Genomic DNA, 21234 nt, shown 5'->3' with positions numbered 1-21234 from the left:
ACTCATCTGAATTACTATTTCAAGTGTGGCGTTAGATCCATGAATTCTTGCACTGGGTTTGTGAGGCAATGTTTTGGTAGCAAGGGGGCTACAGGCTGGCTTCTATTAAAGCTTCCAGAAGCTTCTCTATGTCCGAGAGAGCCAACACCAGATGGCTCCAAGATGGACCCACAGCTGGCCAAAGCTGAGCCCATCAGAGAGAGCAGCAGAACTTCTGGGATAACAGATTTAACAGGGAATAGCATATTCAAAGGGACAAAAAGAGCAGCTGGGAATAACAGCTCCACAGACCCCAAAACCAATGCAGAAGGAGGAGCAGGAGGTGCTCCAGACACCAGAGCAGAGATCCCCCTGCAGCCCATGGAGGTTCAGCAGGGAACAGACATCCACCTGCAGCTCATGGGGGGTCCCATGCTAGATAGAGCAGCTGGATGTTGCTAAGAGGCTGTGACTCCACAGCAGGAAGCCAAGGCTGGAGCTGGCTCCTGGCAGGACCTGTGAACCCAGGAGAGAGGAGCCCAAGGTGGAGCAGGTTTGCTGGCAGGACTGGTGACACCACGGGAACCGACACTGGCAGCCTGTTCCTCAAGGACTGCACTCCCTGTGAGAGACCCAGGCTGGAGCAGTTCAGGAGGAACTGCAGCCCATGGGAAGGACTGACACTGGAAAAGTTCATGGAGGACTGTCCCCCGTGGGAGGGACCCCACACTGGAACAAAGGAAGGAGGTGAGGAGTCCTCCCCTTGAGGAGGAAGGAGTGCAGGGACAACATGAGGAACTGACCACATCCCCCATTCTGCATCCACCTGTGCTGTTCAGGGGAGGAGGTAGGGAAAACACGAGTGAACTTGATCCAGGGAAGAAGAAAAGGATAGGGGGAAGGTGTTATTAAGATTTGGTTTTCTCTCATTACCCTACTCTGATTTGATTGGTGAGAAACAAAACTAATTTTTCCCCTAGTCGAGTCTTTTTTGCCAATAGCAGTAACTAGTGAGTGACCTTTCCTGCTCCTTATCTCCACCACAAGCCCTGCGTTTTATTTTCTCCCCTCTCCAGCTGGGGAGGGGAGTGAGAGAGCAGCTTTGGGGGGTATTTGGCACCCAGCCAAGGTCAACTCACTACAATTCTCCTGGTCACTCAATTGTAAAAAACAATGTTGGCCGTTTTTAAAAGGCATCAAACCACTGAGCTGCCCTAAACCACTAAAAAACTCACAGCTTTTCCTAGGTTTGATTTTTTTTCCCCATTATATACACACAGAATAAAAAAAATACTTGAGGACATTTGTTTTATTTCTGCCTTGTAGGTAACAAATTTAGAAAGGTTTAAACTGTAAGTTAAGACTGTAAGGTTTTTATAAAGAACAAATGGGAGCAAGCAGATACTGCAAGTGTCCACTGATTAAATCTTGTGTTACATAAACAGCCTCAGCATGCCATTTCTCATTGTAAATGTGACAACCAGATAACCCCTGGCAGCTTCCAAAAAAAGAGTTCAAAATCAACCTAAAACTGTACATGAAAATGCAGAATTAATTATGCCAAAATAAATGGGTTTGATGATCAAATATTAGAGCTTGATTTACTCTGAATTATTTATAACTTACTCTAAAGAACTTATGTTTGAGATAACATAGTTGTAGTAAGTTCCTTGGGATACAGACATTCAGTCAGCTGAGCATCTGTGCAGACTGGCTGCATTTTAGCCTTTTTCTTAAATATATTGAAGTAGTTTCATTTATTAGATATGTTTTTCTGAAGTAGAACTTGGTATTTTAAAAAAACCCTAATTCGTCAGGGTGCTTTCTTCACTTCTCTTTTCCTAAGTTTGACTAAATCTTTCTATATTCATCTAGCTCTGATGGTAAAAGCCCAGTTTTTCCCCAAGGAAGTTCATGGGAAGAGGTTGCCAAAAAGCCATAGTCAAGAGTCTAGAAATCTACAGATTACCTCACCATTCCCATCACGAGTCAGAGAATACCATAAGAAAAAAAAAGATTAAAAGGTAAAGTTTTAAACAAGAATTTAATTTTTCCCACCAATTCATTCATCTTTTCCTCTTCTTTCATCAGTTTTGCCAAATTGCTACTACTGCCAGGAACCAACTCAATCACAGTGGCAGTGACTTAATCTTTTCCATGATTTCCATTTAATAAGCTTATTTTTGCATTATTTTTTATAGCATATGCTAGTTATTAAATTGCAGGAATTTTTCAGCAAAATATCTTTAACATCAGTCTTTTTATTCAGCAGTGTATTACTAATTTCTACCCAGAAAACACAGAGTGCATACTAGCTACACTACAAGCTCAAACAAATACCTAAGCAGAGAAAATTCTTGTTCCTCGAGTAAATGGCTTTCCCATCCCAAAAATCCTGGGAGTAGCTGTCTGAGAGTTAGGTGTGGCAATGATGAACGTCATCACACTTAAATCTGTTTGTGGAGCCAGTTCTATACACATAACTGCACATAGAGTTTTGAAAATCGGGTCCTGGATGAAATAGTATCAGAAGGAAATCCAGGCTACTAGGACAAGGAAACAGATGTGACTGACTCTAAGAGCTGCCAGGAAGGCAACTCACAGGTCTGCTGTGCAAGTTAGACTGTTAATAGAAATATAGACATAGGTATACACAGGTTGCATTGCCTCTCTAAATCGCTACTTGGGGAGCACTGAACTCCAGAAAAACAACTCAAAACTTTGGAATTTGTTCTTTCATAAAAGCCTTCTGCACTTAGGCAAGGTTTCAATTAGTCTTTCTTTCTTCTAACCTGAAATCACACGCAAGACAAGCTAATATTCTACTCTCCCAAGAGAGGTTTTTTATTAAAAAGGGAAGTGTATTCCTCTTCACTTCCTCCCTCTTCACACTTACTCTCCTGCAACAACTTTAACTGCCCTGGGGCAAAGAAAAGTGCAAAGTATTGATCAAACAACACCTTACATAAGTAAATACCTAATGGTTCATCAGGGTTTATATTAAATTCCCATCTAAGTAAGAGATACCAGGAGAACAAAATGTAGAATACTCATAAGCCACAAAATAACTCACTTGTCTGTTTCAAAAACTAAAAGGTACAACTTATGGGATTTTTAGCTGCACATAAAAATACTTGCATGTAGGCTCATGTTATGTTAAAGAGAACTTATTTTTATTATTTTTGTCCTTTGGAAGTTTATCACTGAGTTGTTGCCATGACAAACTGAAGCCTTAACTATTGCCTTGGGGTAGTATTTGTTTTGTTAATACTGGGCTATCAGCAAAGTAATGCTATCAGCAAAAGAGGCAGAAAAACCACACTAGATTTGAATGACAGATTTCAGAATTGGAACTTGGGCAGGTGATGACAAAAAAAAAAAAAAAAAGAGAAAGAATTGACTACATTTAAGCTGGCACTTCCACCTACAGCAAATTCCTAAATGCATTCCCCTGTGTGCATGAATGCCTTGAGTTTACCTTGCCTTTGAATGTGACCCAAAAAAAACAGCTGCTATTCACACAGACAAGGTAATTTGGGCTCAATTTGGACTACTTTATAAATGTTTGATGAAATTATTTGGTTTGCTGTAGAGAAGAAGCAAGACTAATCCTGGAGCTAAACTAGCTAGCATATAGCTAACTGTGCACATTTGCCCATCTAATCGTACCTTTGTCTGCACTGAAGATACACAAGCATAATCTGAGGATAATCTGAATTATAACAGTCTGTGATTTTCATCTGGAAACAGCCAATGTGATTCCCATTGAGACACACACAGACAGCTCTTCAAGGTTTTATCCTACCAATATGCACATGAGCAGTCTCAAAAATTTAACACACACACACACCCAGTTCCTCAAATGCCCAAGTGTCTAAATGGACAAACATTTATGTCAGAAACAAAACTTCCTCCTAAGACTTTACCCTCGAAACTACATTCCTCTTTCAACTACGCTTTATAAGAACAGGAAAAGTATATAAACAGAAGTAGATTTCTTTAAATGCTACACTGATTTTACTAATATTTCCTCTACAAACACCCCATTCTAATAATCCTAAAATTAAGTCCTGCAAGCTTTTCCAGACCCCATCTTAAGTAGTGGGGAGGAAGGAAGAATCCTGTAATAGCACTTTAACACGGAAAAGCGTATTGGGGTCAGACATCCACCTAAATTAATAGGGAGGGGGCATCTCCTCAGTTCTAGGCGCGATTGCCGGCAGGGAGAGGCGAAGGGGCAGCAGGGCCGGAGGAAATTAACTTCAGGAAGCACTTAAGGAAGGGGTGAGATGCCCGGCCGCCCCCGGCAGGGGATGGCCACGTCCAGGCGGCTTCCAGGGAGCCACCTGCGCCAGCCGGCACAACAGGAAAAGCTGGCTGATCTCTGCCACGGACATCGCCTGCTGCAACAGCGACGCTGGCGACAACAGCGCGCTGAGGCCACGGCGGGACACGGCTGCCGGCCGGAGGTGCCCTCTGAGCCAGCCCCGGCAGGGACCCCCCTCCCGGAGAGCTCGCTCGCCCCGCGGAGCGGCCTGGCCCCGGCCTCGGGAGCGGCTCCCCAGGCCGGTGCCTGCCGCGGCCTCCGAGCCCCCACTCCACTCCCTCCCCGCGCCGGACCCGCCGCCTCACCACGGCGATCTCCTCGGCGGAGCACTCCAGCAGGCTCTTGTCAATGGCCTGCACCTCCGTCTCCAGGTCCGCCGCCATCTTCTGCCTCCTCCTGCCCCCTGCCCCGCGCCGCCGAGGCCGAGGCCGGGACAGCCGGAACGGGGCCCGGGCGGCTGCCCAGCCCGGGGAACACACACTTCCGCCCCGCCTCCCGCACGTCACCGCCCGCCGCGCCGCGTTCTGGGGGCTGCAGTCCTCCCGCGGCGCCGCTCGCCCGACACACGGCGGTCTGTGCCGTGCACACGGTCCTGGGGGAGGAGCGGGAGCCGCGGGGCCGAGCCCGCAGTCCGTACCCGCCCCCGGCCGCCTCCGCCGCCCGCCTGCCCTTCTCGCGGAAGGGAATCCCAGGATCACGGGGTAGGTCAGGCTGGAAGGGACCACATCTGGTCCAACCTCCCTGCTCAAGCAGGGTCATCCCACAGCACATGGCACAGTTTTTCTTTCAGACGGTTCTTGAGTATCTCCAGTGAGGGAGACTCCACAGTCTCTCTGAGCAGTCCATTCCAGTGCTCAATCACTGCACTGTAAAGAAGTTCTTTCTCAAGTTCAGGTGGAAGTTCTGTACATCACTTTCTACCCCTTGCCTCTTGTCCTATTGCTCAGCAGCACTGAGAAGAGCCCAGCTCCATCCTCTTGACACCCTCCCTTCACATCCTGGTAGACATTGATGAGGTCACCTCTCAGTCATCTCTTCTTGAGGCTGAACAGGCCCAGCTCCCTCAGCTTTTCCTTGTAGAAGAGATCCCCCAGTCTCTCAGTCATCCTCACTGCCCTCCGCTGGACCTGCTGCAGAAGTTCCACATCTCTTTTGTACTGAGGAGCCCAGAACTGGACACAGCACCCCAGATGAGGCTTCACCAGAGCTGATTAGAGGGGCAGGGTCACCTCCCCTGCCCTGCTGGCAATGCTTTTCCTAAAGCACCCCAGGATTTTGTTAGCTGCCTTGGCCACAAGGACACTCCTGGCTCATGGACAGCTTGTTGAACAGCAGCACCACCAGCTTGTTGTTCACCAGTCTCCCCCAGTACCAAGTGACTGGAGACTGGGGACATCTCCAGTGTGGCTGGCAAAGCTGGGTGCCCCCCTCAGCTGAAATGCCTTTCTCAGCACTGCCAGTGGGCAGTGAGGGCTCCCTGGAAGCCTCTGACATTCCATGCAGGTGGAAAGCAAATAAACCGGTAAATTATATGAATGCGGCATCTGTGGCTTTAAGACAAGTGTAACTAAATAGCAGAAGCTATAAGTTCTGTCGCTCAGCTTCCAGGGGGCGACCCAAACTGAGGTGTGCCTTGCTCACTCAAGTGGCGAGGCCAGTCTGCCTCTCAAAAAACAAGCCACCACCACGAAACCCAGCAAACAATCATCCTCCATAACTCCTTTTCAGCACACACAGGCTCAGCATCTTGCAAGGCCTTTCTGAAAACCTGTTGTACCACTGCTGTACCCACGGGCTTGCCTTGCACCTCTGTAATTACAGCTGGGCCCAAACCAAGCAGACGTGTCTGACTGTGCGGGCAGCCACAGGGCACCTGAGCGTGCTGAGGTTTAAAAACACACCTTCCTTCACTTGCTGGCAACTTTTGCATGGACATAAGCATCATGCACAAACTGAGTACTATTTCTACCTCGCACCTCCTATCAGCCTTCTTGGCTGAGATAAGGACCCACCCAGCAGGACCCTAGCCTAGCAAATCCTGCTGAGGAAATCTCTGCTCTGGAGAATTTATACTTCCAAAGCTAGACTACACTTCCAAAGCTTTCCTACCTGTTTATTCTCCTCTCATGGGAGGAGAATAAGCAGGTAGGAAAGGCAGACCAAGTCATAACTGCCTGCAGTACTAGCTGAAGGCACTGTAAAAGGTTGCCTTTGCCAAACAGTGCTAAGTTACAGCAAAGCTGTGCATTGAGAGTGAGTTCCGCTTCACATCTTATATTCCTTAAAACTTTGTAACCATTCTCATAGTGAGTATGCATGGTTGCTTCTTCCTTTTTTTTATCTCATTTTCTCTCCCTTCTCCTCATTCTTCCCTCAATTAATGATTTACATATCGAATTTCCCAAGAATATGCATAAATTCCTTTTGTATGCACCTTTCCTATATGCAGGGTACATATTTTACTGTATTTATTTTTATCTCCTTTGCCACTTCTTAGAACAGAGAAAATAATTATATATTCCTTAGAAGATCAGTAAAGCCCACACTATTTCTCATTCATGCACTGTGAATGCCTAAGGAATACAGAACATGAATCTTCTTTGGAAAATAGCACACGGTGAAGGAAAGCTGTATGACTTAACTGTTTCCTTTTCTGGGCTGTATGAAGAAAATGTTAGAAAAATCCTGGAGTTTAGTAATTGAAAAGCATCTTATTTTACTTAGCAAAGTGGGCAACCCAAGCACAGATTACCCTACAAAACAATTATTTCAATATGAACATAACAACTTCCTGAGTATTATTTTTTACAGTTTTGGGAAGAATTTTCCATAATAAATGGCCTGTGCCATTTACTTCATAAGCAAAGACACTACTCAAATTCAAGAGTAATAATTAAGGTTGAGGAGATTGCCTTTATCCTCTGCCAAAAAGCCCACATCTTACCTAGTCTATTATCAGATAGAAACTGAAAAAGAGAAATAGAGGCAATTTTAATGTTAAAGCAGGGTTAATAGTAAACCTTCATGGCATTTCTCTGCTCTAGCTGAGATGTTTCTGGGCCTCACCATGCTTTCAAAACACAAGATAGCCCATAGAATGCTACAGATCATGGTTATAAAAGATGCAGATGTCCTCTATACCTCTTTCATCTCCCGGCCTGTCTGTTCAAGCACTGTTTGCCTCTGCCATTAAAAATAAAAAGGAAAAAAAAAAGGAAACTTAAATGCTAGTTGGAGTGGGGATCAATTAACTTCAATGAGTATTTTTAATCAATGCTGTGTCCGTTAAGAACACAATGTAAAAAGGTGCCCTGGTTAAACCCCAGCCAGCAACCAAGCACCACAGAGCCACTTGCTTACCCCCCAACCAGTAGGACTGGGGAAAGAATTGGGAGGGTAAAAGGTAGAAAACTTGTGACTTGAGATAAAAACAATTTAATGGGTAAAGCAAAAGATGCATTCACAAACAAATAATAACAAGGAATCAATGCACTGCTTCCCAAGGGCAGGCAGCTGTTCAACCATCTCCAGGAAAGCAAGGCTGGATCACGTGTAGCATTAATTTGGAAAGACAAACATCATCACTCAAAAATTTCCTCCCTTTTTCTTCTGTTCCTCATTTTATACACTGAGCATGACATCCTATGGTCTGGAATATCCCTTTGGTCAGCTGGGGTCACCTGTCCCAGCTGTGTCTCCTCCCAACATCCCATGCACTCCCAACTTACCAGCATGGCAGCACAAAAAGCAGAAAGCTGTGTAAGCCCCTCTAAGCAATAACAAAAAAACCTCCACATTAGCAATCCTGTGTTGAGCACAAATCCAAAATAGAGCCCCATACCAGAGAACCACTGGGAAGAAAAATAACTCTACCCCATCCTAAACCAGCACAATAGGTATAATTGAGGGAATATTAATTGTCACAGGGGAGACTGATGGTTCCTTTCTTAAATCTGTTTTAGAAGGTACTAATGAAACACCCACTAGAAGACTGCTTCTCGATGCCCCAGAACTCACCCATGGCAGCCAAGCTGAAGTCCAGCAGATTTGAAAGAGAAAGGACTTCCAGCAGAGGATGCTCTAGAGGACTCAGCATACAATAATTCTTGTTATCCTGGCTGAATACTGCTTGAACATGACCATCTTCAGGGCCTGTTGCATTTGCAACTAGAAATGGATGAAATCAAGAGGTGTAAGGGGATGTTGGAGGGAATTTTTAGGCAGCTGGTTTGCTGTTGTGTTCACTGTACCTTAGATGCAGTCTATTTGACATCACTGTATTAATTTGAATGTAAATAGAAAAATACTGCATATCTAGACTGCAGGGATAAATGTCTATAAAGAAGACTGAGAAAAACAACATGCTATTTAATGGAGTTTTCTGGAAATCATTATGAAAGGTGAATCTTGTGAGAAAGATTCAGAAATGTTTCAATTCTCTGTCACATGTTTCCTGGTACAGTTAAAAAACATTTTAAAGGCACTCCGTGGCTGTTCACTAAAACAGTGATCCACTTGCAACTTAATTTGAGGTTTAACTATTAAAGCAAATGATCAGAATTTTGCTGCATGAAGTTGATATTGCATACCTATATCTAAAAACAACACTTTGAAAAGACATTTGTATCTCTTAAATCTTCCCTAAGTCAGCAACCCTTTCCACTAAAAAAAAAGCATGTGTCTAAATGCAGAATTCCGGTTTGTATTTTCAGTAACAGTAATTTTGATGAAACTGTTTGCTTAGTAGATACTGAATGACCAAAGTAGTGATTTTTACATAGCAAATACAATTTTTAAAGCCATTATCATTTACATGGTTTCCCTCCCTTCCTCTTCAGTGCCAGATGAGGTAGGTTTGTAGTCACCATCTCCTTCATAGTCTTCAGATAAATTCAGATGGTAATTCTTTTATCTCTGTACTGCCAATTCCAAAGACAAATTATGCTGACCAAAATAGAATTTTTCCTGTGATAATGTTAATTAAAAGATGAATTGTGAATGAGGTGAACAATGACACCCAGTACTTGGTGGATTGATAAGACATAGTTCACTAAGCAATACATTATTCAGAACAAAAGAGCACACGGTAATCTGCAAACACAGGTTATTTTAGGAATTTGGTTCAGAATTACAGTATTAAAAATACTATCTGACAACCTGTAGGCGATTCTTTGTTCCTTGGAGGCACTAGTGCTATAATATCAGCCCTTTTAGCAATAAATCCAAATAAGCTTATTTCTTTTCCCCGCTCTGTCTTTGCATGAGCTTAGATTATAAGTGTATAATGTTCTAAACATGATGCTAAGGAAAATTATTTTAAAAAATATACTGAAAGCAGAGCAGATTGCATAATAACAGCAAATATAGGAGGCATAGTGAAAGCATAAAGATACTGTGGCCATGTTCCCGTCTGGTGAACGCTCTCTGCAAGTCTAGCAAAGGCACTTACATAACTGATTTTTATTGCATTAGGCAACAGTAATATTGCTAAGCAAACCAATGTGCAGAATTAGAAAGCTTCTTCCACAGTGGAAATGAAGAAAAAAGCCGGAGGAAGGGCTCTCACTTACATCCAGTAAGGAGGAAGGGCAAGAGGATGTGCATCTTCATTAGTGGATCATGTCAAAGGGACAACATGATTTATTTTCATCACGCAGTGCCTTGGAAAAAATACAGTGCCAATTCAGTCCATGATAATTTCACTGCTTTCTGCAGCGTAACGTGCCAACAGTCTAGAGCTCAAACTGGTGAGTTAAAACATCAACCTCTAAAAGAGATTTAACAGCCGCTAAGATAATAGTCTCTAATGAATTGCACAGGGGGAAAAACTAACATGGGAGCAAAGGGGAAAAAAACCTGCACATGCAAATATATGCCTGATCTCATCTGTTTTCACTGTAAATTCAGAACACTGCTAGTGTGTATTTAGACATAGCAGTTAATACAGGCTGGGGGATGAATAGATCAAGAGCAGCCCTGCTGAGGACTTGGAGGTGCTGGTGGATGAAAAGCTGGACATGACCCAGCAGTGTTCACTGGCAGCCCAGAGAGCCAAATGTGTTTTGGGCTGCATCAAAAGGAGCCTGGGCAGCAGGCCAAGGAAGGGAATTCTGCCTCTCTGCTCCCCTCTGGTGAGACCCATCCTGCAGTGCTGTGCCCAGCTCTGGGGTCCCCAGCACAGGAAGGACATGGACCTGTTGGAGGGAGTCCAGAGGAGGCAACTGAGATGGTTAAAGGGATGGAGCACCTCTCCTGTGAGGAAATGCTGAGAGAACAGGGATTGTTCAGCCTGGAGAAGAGAAGGCTTCAGAGTGCTCTAATTGTGGCCTTCCAGTTCCTGAAGAGAGACTACAAGAGAAATGGAAAGGGACTTTTTACAAGAGCCTGTAGTGACAGGACATGGGGAAATGGATTCAAACTAAAGAGAGTAGGTTTAGATTATATATTAGGAAGAAATGATTTATTGTGAGGGTAGTGAGGCACTGGAACAGATTGCCCAGAGAAGGTGTGGATGTTCCATCCCTGGAAGTGTTTAAGGCCAGGTTGGATGGAGCTCTAAGCAACCTGGTCTAGAGGAAGGTGTCCCTAATAACAGCAGGGGGTTTCAAACTAGATGATCTCTAAGGTGTCTTCCAACCTCAACCATTCTATGTTTTTAGGATACAAAGAGGTCTGTGAGCTGGTAATAAGAAAGTCTATGCTTGTGGCTCAGAGGTGGTCAGCTTTAACACCTAGTAATGTGCAAGAACCACTTGAAATTTGTTCTGTATAGCTAACGTCCTTTCCCTGCGCTTACTGATGCCAATGAATGTACAGGCTTATGTTGCAAGCCTCCCCTTCGCGGGACTTCTTTTCACGTGGTTGACTACTTTTCAAGTTTGAACGAATTGAAATATTCTCGAGACTTCTGCCACTTGTGTTTGCGTGGCAAACAAAGTGGCAGGAAGGAAGGTATATAGAGAGGCAGTCAGCCATATGAAGTGTATGAAGTGCAAGTGTTGATGCTGTGCTGCCGTAGGACCAGACCTTTAGAACCCTTGCACTAGGAAAGAGCAGTCACGGTATTTAGCATCCACTGCAGCACAAGCAAGTGCACTGTCAAAGCTCGGGGCCCCAGAGCTGTTCCAGCGGGAGTAGGATGTGGTGAGGTAGGCAGGTTAAGCGGTCCTGCTGAGCCATGCCGGCCGTGGTGGCTCCCTGCAGGGGAGGCGAGGGAAGAGCCCGGCTCTCCCTGCCCTTGCCGGTGCCGGCGCCAGGTGCCGGCAGGCGGCGCGGGCACGGCGCTGCAGGAGCGCCCCGCTCCCGCCGCTCCAGCCTGCGCTCCCGGCTCCCGCTCGCTCCAGCCAGCAACCGGAAGGGTGTGGGTGGGTGCTGGGGCTGGAGCAGCCACGAGACTTCACTTTTTTATTTCCCCCCTCTCAAATCAAGCGTTAACTGCTTAGCGGCTGTTACTTCGGGAAATTCAAGGCATTTTTGAAATGAGTCAGATGTTAGAAGAAGAGAAATGTGCTGTGCAGTGCCTGGGGGCCATGAATGGGTGGTAGGAGAGGCAGGACAGGGAGAAAGCCGAAGTGGCCAAGGAGTTGCCTGCAGAGATGGATGGCAGGATGAGTGCTGCAGTTATCCTTTGGGAGAAGAAACTGGAGCAACCTCCTGTAGCAAGGTCTCTGCCTCAGCACTGCAGAGGAGCTTCTGAGTGTCGGGAGCAGCTGGGTATTCGATGGTGACACTCGGTGACAGTGCTTGTTCTTGGCTGATGGAGACCAGAGCTGATGCTGAACCTCTGGAGAAAGAGTTCTTGACTCTGTCTGAAGCCACATTTATGTGCAGTTATGCAGGGGATGCACAAAGGAAATGGGAACATACAGCCCACAAGCAAAAGCAGGGTGGATGAAAGATTTATCTGGGAATATGAAAATGCTCTGAACAAGTGAACTAAGTCTTCTTCTTTTCCCCTTCATTCACACAACAGAGCAATTTCAAATTAGAACAGGTTGTAACAGATTTAATTTAGATCACCATGGTGCCTAGTATAATGCTACAGCATATTCTAATTTATCTTTTTCCCTGATTTTAAAGGGCTAAACAGCTTTTAAATTGTGGATTTGTTATAGAATGTATGGCTGCTAGGCAGTCTTAACCAATTAGAAATTTTTTACTGCACCATGATTAATTTTGTTAGATAAAACTACTGAAATACAGCTGAAGGTAGAAATAAAAAGCATTTAAGTGCTCTACAGTCATGATTTACTCTTCAGAGATGCATTTAACGCTGTCTCCGGCAGAACAGCTTCATCCATTTTCCAAACATTCATTTGTTTATTTCAAGATTAGTCTCAGTTATAAACAGACATTAAATCACCTCCAGGCCCTAATACATTGTAATGAAGTATTGTAAACCATGTAGTATGTTGGTTTAAACAATGTAATCAGAAAGCAACAAAACCATTTTCTCCTGGTTCTTGCTGGCTCCCTGACTTCTGTCTGTTCAAAGAAAAGTTCTTTTTAGTCTGTAAATGTCAAGGTCACTCAGAGGTCAAGTTTGTGCTTTTGAGATGTGGTTCCTTTCAGGTTATTGGCTTTGTTTTATTATTGAAAGGAACCATCCATTTTGGCATATAGAGCAAACAAGTCATGTAATCCTATTAAATACAAAACCAACATCTAGAAATAATGGTGAGGGTTTGACAATTGCACAAAAGCCCCCTTTTTCTGCCCATAGTTAAGCCTGCAGTGAGTAATTAATGGTCCTTCCACGAGCCTGTCTACAGTGGGAAAACTGCCTAACTACTTTTCAAAACGCTCGCTCAAAAAGTGGCCAAGAGCCCCTTTTGGGCAAGCTGGCATCCTTGTACTGCGATGCTCAGGAATGGGAGAGGGACAGAAGCGCCTACCTGTCTCTCTCCAGCTCAGAGCAGAACATGGCACAGAAGGAGAGAGGCACAATCCTAGGCAGAGGATCCTTGGAAACAGAGAGGATTAATTAACAAAGAAGGAGGAAAGCATCTTTAGAGAGTTAAGGATAAATGGAGGTATTTTAAGTTATTAGAAAATAAACTTGCTTTGTTGGCAGGAAAGAGAAGAAGTCGAAAGTGGAGGTTACAGCATGCAAGTTGAGATGTAAGTGGATCATTATGTACTGGGCACAAAAACTAAGACATAAAAAATTAACAACAAATAGCTCACTAATTTCCCTATGAAGAATGTTTATGCACAGTGCAAGGTCAGTAGAAGAAAAAATTAGGAAGAGGAAATAAGGTCTAATCAGAGTTTAAATTGGAGCAAAGAAAGTGTAGAATGATTTAACTAAAACTGTCCTCAAAGTGGTATCTACATAGAGGTAACTGGGGGAAGATACTGAGGATTTTCATGGTTAGTTAGTTAGGATCAGATGTGAACGATGGGCTTGCCAACACTGTCTGTTCTGCTTGTCACTTCTTTGAGGACAGTCAGCTACAGTATGTGAAAACAACTGAAGGTTGCAAACCCCAGTTTTCATAAACAACATTCATAACACTATTTTCACATCCCTCAGACAAGCATATAGATTATCACAACTTTAAAATCTCTATCTGCTGGCAAGACAAAACATTACCATCCTAGAGTGTATGCAAACATAAGAACTGACTGGATCTATTACTAATAAAGAGAGATGAGTTGATTGACAGTATAGATAGCAATTGCAGATCAGATGAAAAACTGCACAAAGCGTAGGCAGGAGCTGAAGAAATGAACCCCAAGACATACAATTGAATATAATAAACATTACAGAAGTGGAAATGGGAAACTGAGAGATCTATATTACCCAGATTGTGCAACAAGGCTTACAAAGGCCAGACAGTAAAAGTTTCTGGCCTATCATATTGCAAGGACAGATAGACAATAAAGATGCTTGGAGTTTAAGAGTGGAACAAGTCCAAGATCTTCAGATAGTCTTCTAATAGGAAGGGAAAAACACTGGCACACCACCAGGGAAGGACCTCCACGCAGGACTGCTCCTTAAACACAGACTCAAGAGGTTTTTGGCAGACACTTCAGTGAGCACAGCCTCTAATGGCGCAGTCTTAAAACAAGTCTGGAAGAAGTCTCTCTCAACCCTAGGTTTGCTTCTTGAGTTGAACATAGTTTAAGAAGGCCACAAGTTCAGTATGAGTAATTAGGGCTGAGTTTATTTTTTGCCCTCCTCTGTTCCAGCGCATCACTCAAGTAGTGTATGAAAAGTGAAATACACCCACAACTCCTCATCTGGGGATTTTCTCAACTGATAGACAATCAGAGTATAATTAGCTCCTTTGCCCCTGTCTGAGGTGCAGAGGAATTATCAGTGCCTCAATCTTCAGCTATTGGTAGCTGCTAGATTAGCCAGTCACCTGGCATGGGACTCATCCACAGAGCTGTACTTGTCCTCCCAAGGGGGTTTACAGGATGTGTTGGCATGATAAGAGGATACATAAGCTGTAAAATATATACCCAGAGAAACACAAATGTAAGCAATGCCTTGTTATTGTTAAAATTTCTGAATAAAGTGAAATGGATTCTGCAGACCAACACATCAACTAAAGCAAAAGTTGATTTGAGAAACCTCTTTTTCCTCCCCATATTTCTTCAAGCTTTTCTAGCAAGCTGGCAATGCTGCAGGTACTGCAGACTTAAAAGATGAGCCTTCTGGTCCCTAGGTTATCCAGTCATTGTTAGTGCGTTCCCAGGGAGCTCTGAGATATGGGAGGACCAGCTCATACTACCCTTGTCTAGAAGAAAACTTTGGAGACTTTTATAGGAAAATTCCACACCTTTGTGACCCAAAAGAAGGTCTCTTCTTTTTCACCTGTGAAAAAGATCTCATGCCTAATTTGCACCACTGCCTCTTTCCTCAACAGAACAGACCCAGAAGTCTGAGAACTTTAGTCTCACAGACCTAAGCTTGCACCAGGAGCACTACAGGAGATTGTTTTGGGGATCCCCTGTTTAATTTCCCAACTTACATACTAATTTGGAGATTCACAGGCCATTTGAATGTGATGGAGTCTGTAGAAGCAAAATTGGTCCATCAGAAAGACTTCACATGTTTACATATGCCTGGATTTGTCATCTGCTGCCCTTCAGCTGCTGCTGGAAAAACTCTCTCAGCTATTCAACAAATTGGTTTTCGTCTACTATTAATTTTGTTAACCTGCTTTATAGGGGTTCCTTGTAGTTCCCTGTGTCACTGCAGATGAACAATAACTTCACTGCATTTTCTGCTTTCTGTTCTTCTGTGCAGCTCTCACCTCTTCAAGTGTTTTGGGGCCACCAAAGGAAAACAGTGACACAAAAATGTAAAGGAGCTTGTCTTCTACTGTAAGTGCATTCCCATCACTGTAAAATTGTGAAACAGTACAGCCTATTTCTATCTGATGATGTAAAGTGCCCTACATCACTATAAACAGAATATACTGTATAAATATTGGGTATACAGTATGAGTCTAGCCATGTGAGTTAATAGCATTTTTAAATCTTGACAGCTGTATCCATACAGTTTAAATGCATATCTGCCCACTGTCACATATGTAAGAAACAAATAAGAGAGACACAGTGAGACCTTGAAGTAACTGGTATATATGACTATAAAAGACTTGTATAAAAGTTCAGGGTACAGTTCTGAATGGGAAAGTTCAGAGCAGAAGATGTGGATGGCTGTTTTAAACTCCTTCAACAAAACCTACACAGGATACACTCAATTTTGAATTAAATCAGAAAAATCATTTGCTTCTGTCTGAGGAATAGGAAATAGAAAACAGAAATGGCTGAAAGTAGGGTGATGGGATGACAGGGATAGTTCTGATCACAGGTGACTGTCTGTGCTCTTCCACTCAATATGCAGTGTGCTATTGCCAATATTGCATCCACTTCCAACAGACAAAATTCTGAAAAAGGAATAAAACTTTAATTTTGATATCAGTTGTCAGTGTGGACTCAGACACATTGCATGTTGCGATAGAGAACCACAGTGACTTAATCATATTTGTATTTAGATATTATCCTTCTGTTACAGAAAGTTATTTAGATTAACTGTAACTTAAAGTAAATATGCCAGGCTTCCTTCTACTCTCATCATGCATCTTTTCTATAACCTTTTATCTTTAGAAAACATTTGATTGTAATCAGCCTTATTTTTCCTTCTGTACTCAAAAGTAGGATTTTTCTTCTTCTACAAACACATTAGAATTTAATACAGCTCTCTGTAGCAAGCCATCCTAAAGCCTCTTTTTAATATATCAATTTTACCACATAACAGATTTTTAAAGCCAAGATAAAACAATTCAGAAAGATTGGTGGGGGCATTCAACAAAAGTAGTAGGAAACAGCACCTTAAATCTGTCATTCACTGGATTTCACTGGATTTCAAGTTTATGGTGCCTCTGTAAAGGCAGTTTTCATTAAATAGTGTAATTTAATTGAATCTTTGTCTGCAAACAGGACTAGGTATTTCTTTCCAACAGTACAACAGCAGCAAATTTAGAGTAAGGTGTGTTTCTTCACAGAGCAGTTTTCAGCTGTTACCACTGGGAGCGCATACAAAGCCAGTGGGATAAAGCTTCTTGCATGTCAGCCAAAGCTCCAACCATTTCAAATTGGGCATAAGATTTTTTTTTTCATGCTTTTCCTCTGCAGCTACATTCCTGGATGACACTGGACCACCTCTGTTCCCTGCTTTAACCATCTGTAAAATGGAGACAGTATTGCTGGCCTCTGATTGTATTCCCAACTCAGATCCACAGTCAATGGTTTTAAAGTGCCGAGTAGCTCAAACCACGCCATCAACTTAAAATCTGGAAATTATTAAAAAAAAATTTTCACTTATGTTAGTTTTATAAAGATTATTCAGTTTTCTATGTTTATGCATTCATAATTTACAAACATATGTAATGTAATTTATGTAATGTGTATATATTAAACAAATTTGTAAATTTACAAATACATATGTCAGTGTATTGTATAAAATAAAATATTTCCTCTTTTCTGGCATGTGAAAAAGCCACACTAACTGGAGCATTGCTTACTAGGACAAGATCCTGCAAGATGGCCCATGTCACTATGTCTCTTATGTGCACGTGTATGCCCACAGATTATTCCTGACAGCACAACAGTATAAGCAACTCTTCCAAGAGGAATGGGAACTGGCACAAACCAAATGAAGCAAGAATGTCTGTAGCTCTTTCTCCTCTCTAGGGCTCACATACAGTTGCAAAACACTAATAGTTTTTTGTTGCAAAACACTAATAATCTTACTGAAAAAAAGTCTTGAAGTCATCACTATTTCTCACTTGCCTATCTGTAATTTCTTTACCAAAATATTCCTAAACACTTTACATGGTTTAATTTGCTTCAGGACATCCGTGTGCAGTGGCATTGTATCTCCCATGTGCCCAGCTGTAGGGGATGCAGAAAGGTCAAAGCCATGTCCTACCAAGAGCTGCCAGGAGGCTCCCTCATCCAGCAGCACCCAGCTCCACCAGCACTGGGCCAGAGCCCCAGGGCTGAGCAGCTACTGCAGGTTGTGCTGAAGGAGCAGCTCAACAGCTCAGTGTCTGACTCAGAGATGAGCAACTCTAAGCTTTGCTAAAACGTTCCTGAGGTTGACATTGAGAGAAAACCAGTGCTTGTGGATTTCCAGAGCTGACTGCAGTGCAAACATCTGAGCAGCTTCAGTTTTCCTTTTGCTTTTGTCCACTACCTGAACCAACCTTCTTAGAGAGCGTCTTAACTGTAAGATGAGATAGCAGCAGTGGCTTTGAGACAATTAGAGGCAATTTAAAGTGGTGTGGCTGTAAACCCCATTTTTGAGCACACAGCCTCCTTTTCTATTGCTTGTCTGGCTGACTCAGTGAAGCTATCTATGGGAAACATGACAGGGCATTTCTGCCAGCACTGGCCGGTGATCTGGCTCACCAGGGAAGTAGTGTCAGCGTTGGGTGCAAACAGGAGGCAAACCCATGGAGCTGGAGGCAGTAAGTTGCATAGGGGCTAGCAGGACCTTAGCCGTCACAATTCACTTTTGTTTTAGCGTTCATGAGAAGATTCATAGCATCATTCAGGTTGTAAAAGACCTTTAGGATGATTGAGTCCAACCATTAACCTAATACTACTAAATCCACCACTCTCCCTTAGCACCACATCTTGCACATCTTTTAAATCCCTCCAGGGATGGTAACTCCACCACTTCCCTGAGCAACCTGTTCCAATGCTTGACTACATTTTCCATAAAGAAATTTTTCCTAATACCCATTCTAAACTTCTCTTGGTGCAACTAGGGGCTGTTTCTTCCAGTTCCATTGCTTGTTAATTGAGTGAAGAGACCAACCCCCACCCTGCTACAGCCTCCTTTCCACTAGCTGTGGACAGAAGTGAGGTCTCCCTTGAGACTCCTTTTCTCCAGGCTAAATGACCCCGTTCCCTCAGTTACTGCTCATAACACTTGTGATCCAGATTCTTCACCAGCTCTGTTGCCCTTCTCTGGACATGCTCCAGCACCTCAATTTTTTTTCTTGTAGTGAGGGGGCCCTGTGAGCAGGGCTTTCACCAGCAGTCTGAATGAAAGCAGCATGCTTTCATCCTCTCCCCTCCTTGGCACATTTCCTGCACCATTCCTTATGCTCTGCAATCAGCAAACCAATCTGGCTGAAAGAAAAAATAAAATTAAAAACTCTTACTTCCAGGATTAGTTTTCAAATGGCAGCAGCATGGTCTGAGATCATATAAGGCTGCCAGTGAAATCCATGACTTTGCCTCATATCTGGAATCAGAGCAGCCACTTCATTGGACAAGAGCCAACTTGGACCACCAAGGCTGGGATGTTGTTCTTTTGACACAGGCCTGCTCCTCACCTGGGTAGTGGAAGTGGACAAAGTACATGGTAGTTTGCAGTAGCTGGGGTCCTGATGCATTTCTACTAAAAATTATTCATTTTCTAGAATTAATAATTTCATTTCATAGAAATTATTAATTTCTACTAAAAATATTTAGCTCCATTTCAACCCTTGGCCATTTTTTTTAACTTGCAATGAATGCAGTCAGAAGCGACCCTGAAGAGGGTAAGCTATTTTATCCTAGAAGCTCTCCATGTCCTGAGCTTCCTGGTGACAGGACTTAAGAGGGAGAAACACTACACACACCCCAACGTACATGAAAGAAAAGAGCACCAAGGCAAGAGCAGGGTTGTTAGCATTACCTTGAAACAAAGCAGAAGTAATGTTTCCAGAGACAACCTGGAATTATGCATTTGTTCTCTGGACAAGCCCATTGCCAATAATAATGTATTTTTTTGTGTGTGTTTAGGTTGTGGAAGCTGTGTCTACTTCCCTTTTGCTGCAACAGGGAATGTGATCACAATAAACACATTTGGCTTTTTCAAACTATTCTACCAGTGCCACTCTTGTAGGACCCCAGTGTGTCTTATAAATCTAAAAGGAAAGAGACAAATGACTGACTAAATCCAAGAGATTCACATGATACTAAACTGATTTAGAAGGGAAAGAACCAGTAACTTCATGCTGGGAAACCCACAAATTGAAAAGAAAAATCAAGGTCAAGCATTTAACAACAGGGTGGATCAGTAATTACACCAAAAGAACAGGTACCAAAGGGCAGATTTGTCATCTCTTGAAATTTCCATAATGGCTTCTATTTTTCTGGAAAATAAGGCCATAATCTCAATTACAAATATAAAGTCCACATTATGTCGAATGCCATGTTCTGAAACTGAACTTGCTTTTAAACCTAAATCCATTGTACAATTTATGGCTCAAAAGCTCCCCCTTGAAACAAATATAAGCCTGTCATTAGTCTTGTTCAATGAAATCAGATAATTACAGTCTAATTATTTTTTTTTTTAGGATATCATCCACAATTCAAAATTCCACCTGGGAACAGGCATCTAAAACCAAGAAACTGGATGAACATCTGTATTTTGGCTGCTGCGACCCTGACCAGTAAGATACTTGCATAAATGTGATTGTGTCTGAAGTGGTTTTATTTTAATGAGTCCAGTTGTTTAACAAAGGTATGTTACCTCCTACCACAGCCATAGTATGTTTTCTTCAGCATTGTCTTTCTTGGAAAGCCTACAAATTCAAGGTGAAGCCTTCTAATAAAAACTAAGGCATTTGGGAAAATAATGACACAGCAATTCTGTGCCAGAAAGGAATGAACCAGGAGGATGATCAGAGACCTCTGTCACTTCTAAACTTCTGTAATGCTTTCATTTCTGAAACAGTCCCGCTTAGAAAAAAATTAAAATGCATTATTTGCTGACAAGACTCTGACAGAGGGACGGCAGTTACTGTAAGACATTCGCTGCTTTTGTGTTGTTCGGAAGCGCTGGGGGCTTTGGAGGCAGCGGAGCCACCGTGCCCACCGGCTGCAGGGCTCCCCTGGCCCTCCCCGCCCCGCGGCCCCCCAGCTCCCCGGGCGGATCTCCCAGGGAGCTCCCCAAAATGGCAGGAACTTAGCCCAGACAGGGAATAGTGCTCTGGCTTGGCGAGCTGAGCCAGCTCGGCGGGCAGGGAAGAGAGGGCAAGGTCTCCCTCTTCTGACAGCAGCAAGCGGGCGGCTGGGCCGGCCAGGACATCGCCCCGGCTTCAGGGCTCCCAGCTCACCAACTCACCAGGTATCCCTGCCAAAGCCTTGTTGAACAGCATCACGACAAGCCCATAGAATTATTCTGAGGTTGAATACTGTAAACCACAGTCTGATTTTTTTTATTCAAAAGTGGGAAGCTTGATACTCAAATCCTTAAAAGATTAGAAGAAGGATCAGGAAAACTGAGAACACAAATTAAGGTTTTGTGCTTTTGATGGAGACCAACTCATAACTGACAGGATAAACACAAAGAATGCAGTCTGGCTATAGCCAGCCCACACAATTTAATGGAAATGTTGTCCTGAGCTAAG

General features: G+C 43.3%; 1 protein-coding gene across 2 annotated transcripts in view; it reads right to left on the bottom strand.

The window, feature by feature from the left end:
* Positions 1 to 4735, bottom strand: part of UBR2 (ubiquitin protein ligase E3 component n-recognin 2) — a 55515-nt gene extending 50780 nt beyond the window's left edge. For both annotated transcript variants that reach the window (XM_066546486.1, XM_066546485.1), the window contains exon 1: positions 4612 to 4735. In XM_066546486.1, the coding sequence (XP_066402583.1) occupies positions 4612 to 4689 (78 nt within the window). In that variant the 5' untranslated portion in view covers positions 4690 to 4735. The remainder of the gene's footprint in view (positions 1 to 4611) is intronic.
* Between the last annotated feature and the right edge of the window lie 16499 nt (positions 4736 to 21234).

This window comes from Molothrus aeneus, chromosome 3, assembly GCF_037042795.1.
Source record: "Molothrus aeneus isolate 106 chromosome 3, BPBGC_Maene_1.0, whole genome shotgun sequence".
Classification (NCBI taxonomy): Eukaryota; Metazoa; Chordata; class Aves; order Passeriformes; family Icteridae; genus Molothrus; species Molothrus aeneus.
This window is presented reverse-complemented; position numbering and strand designations above follow the sequence as displayed.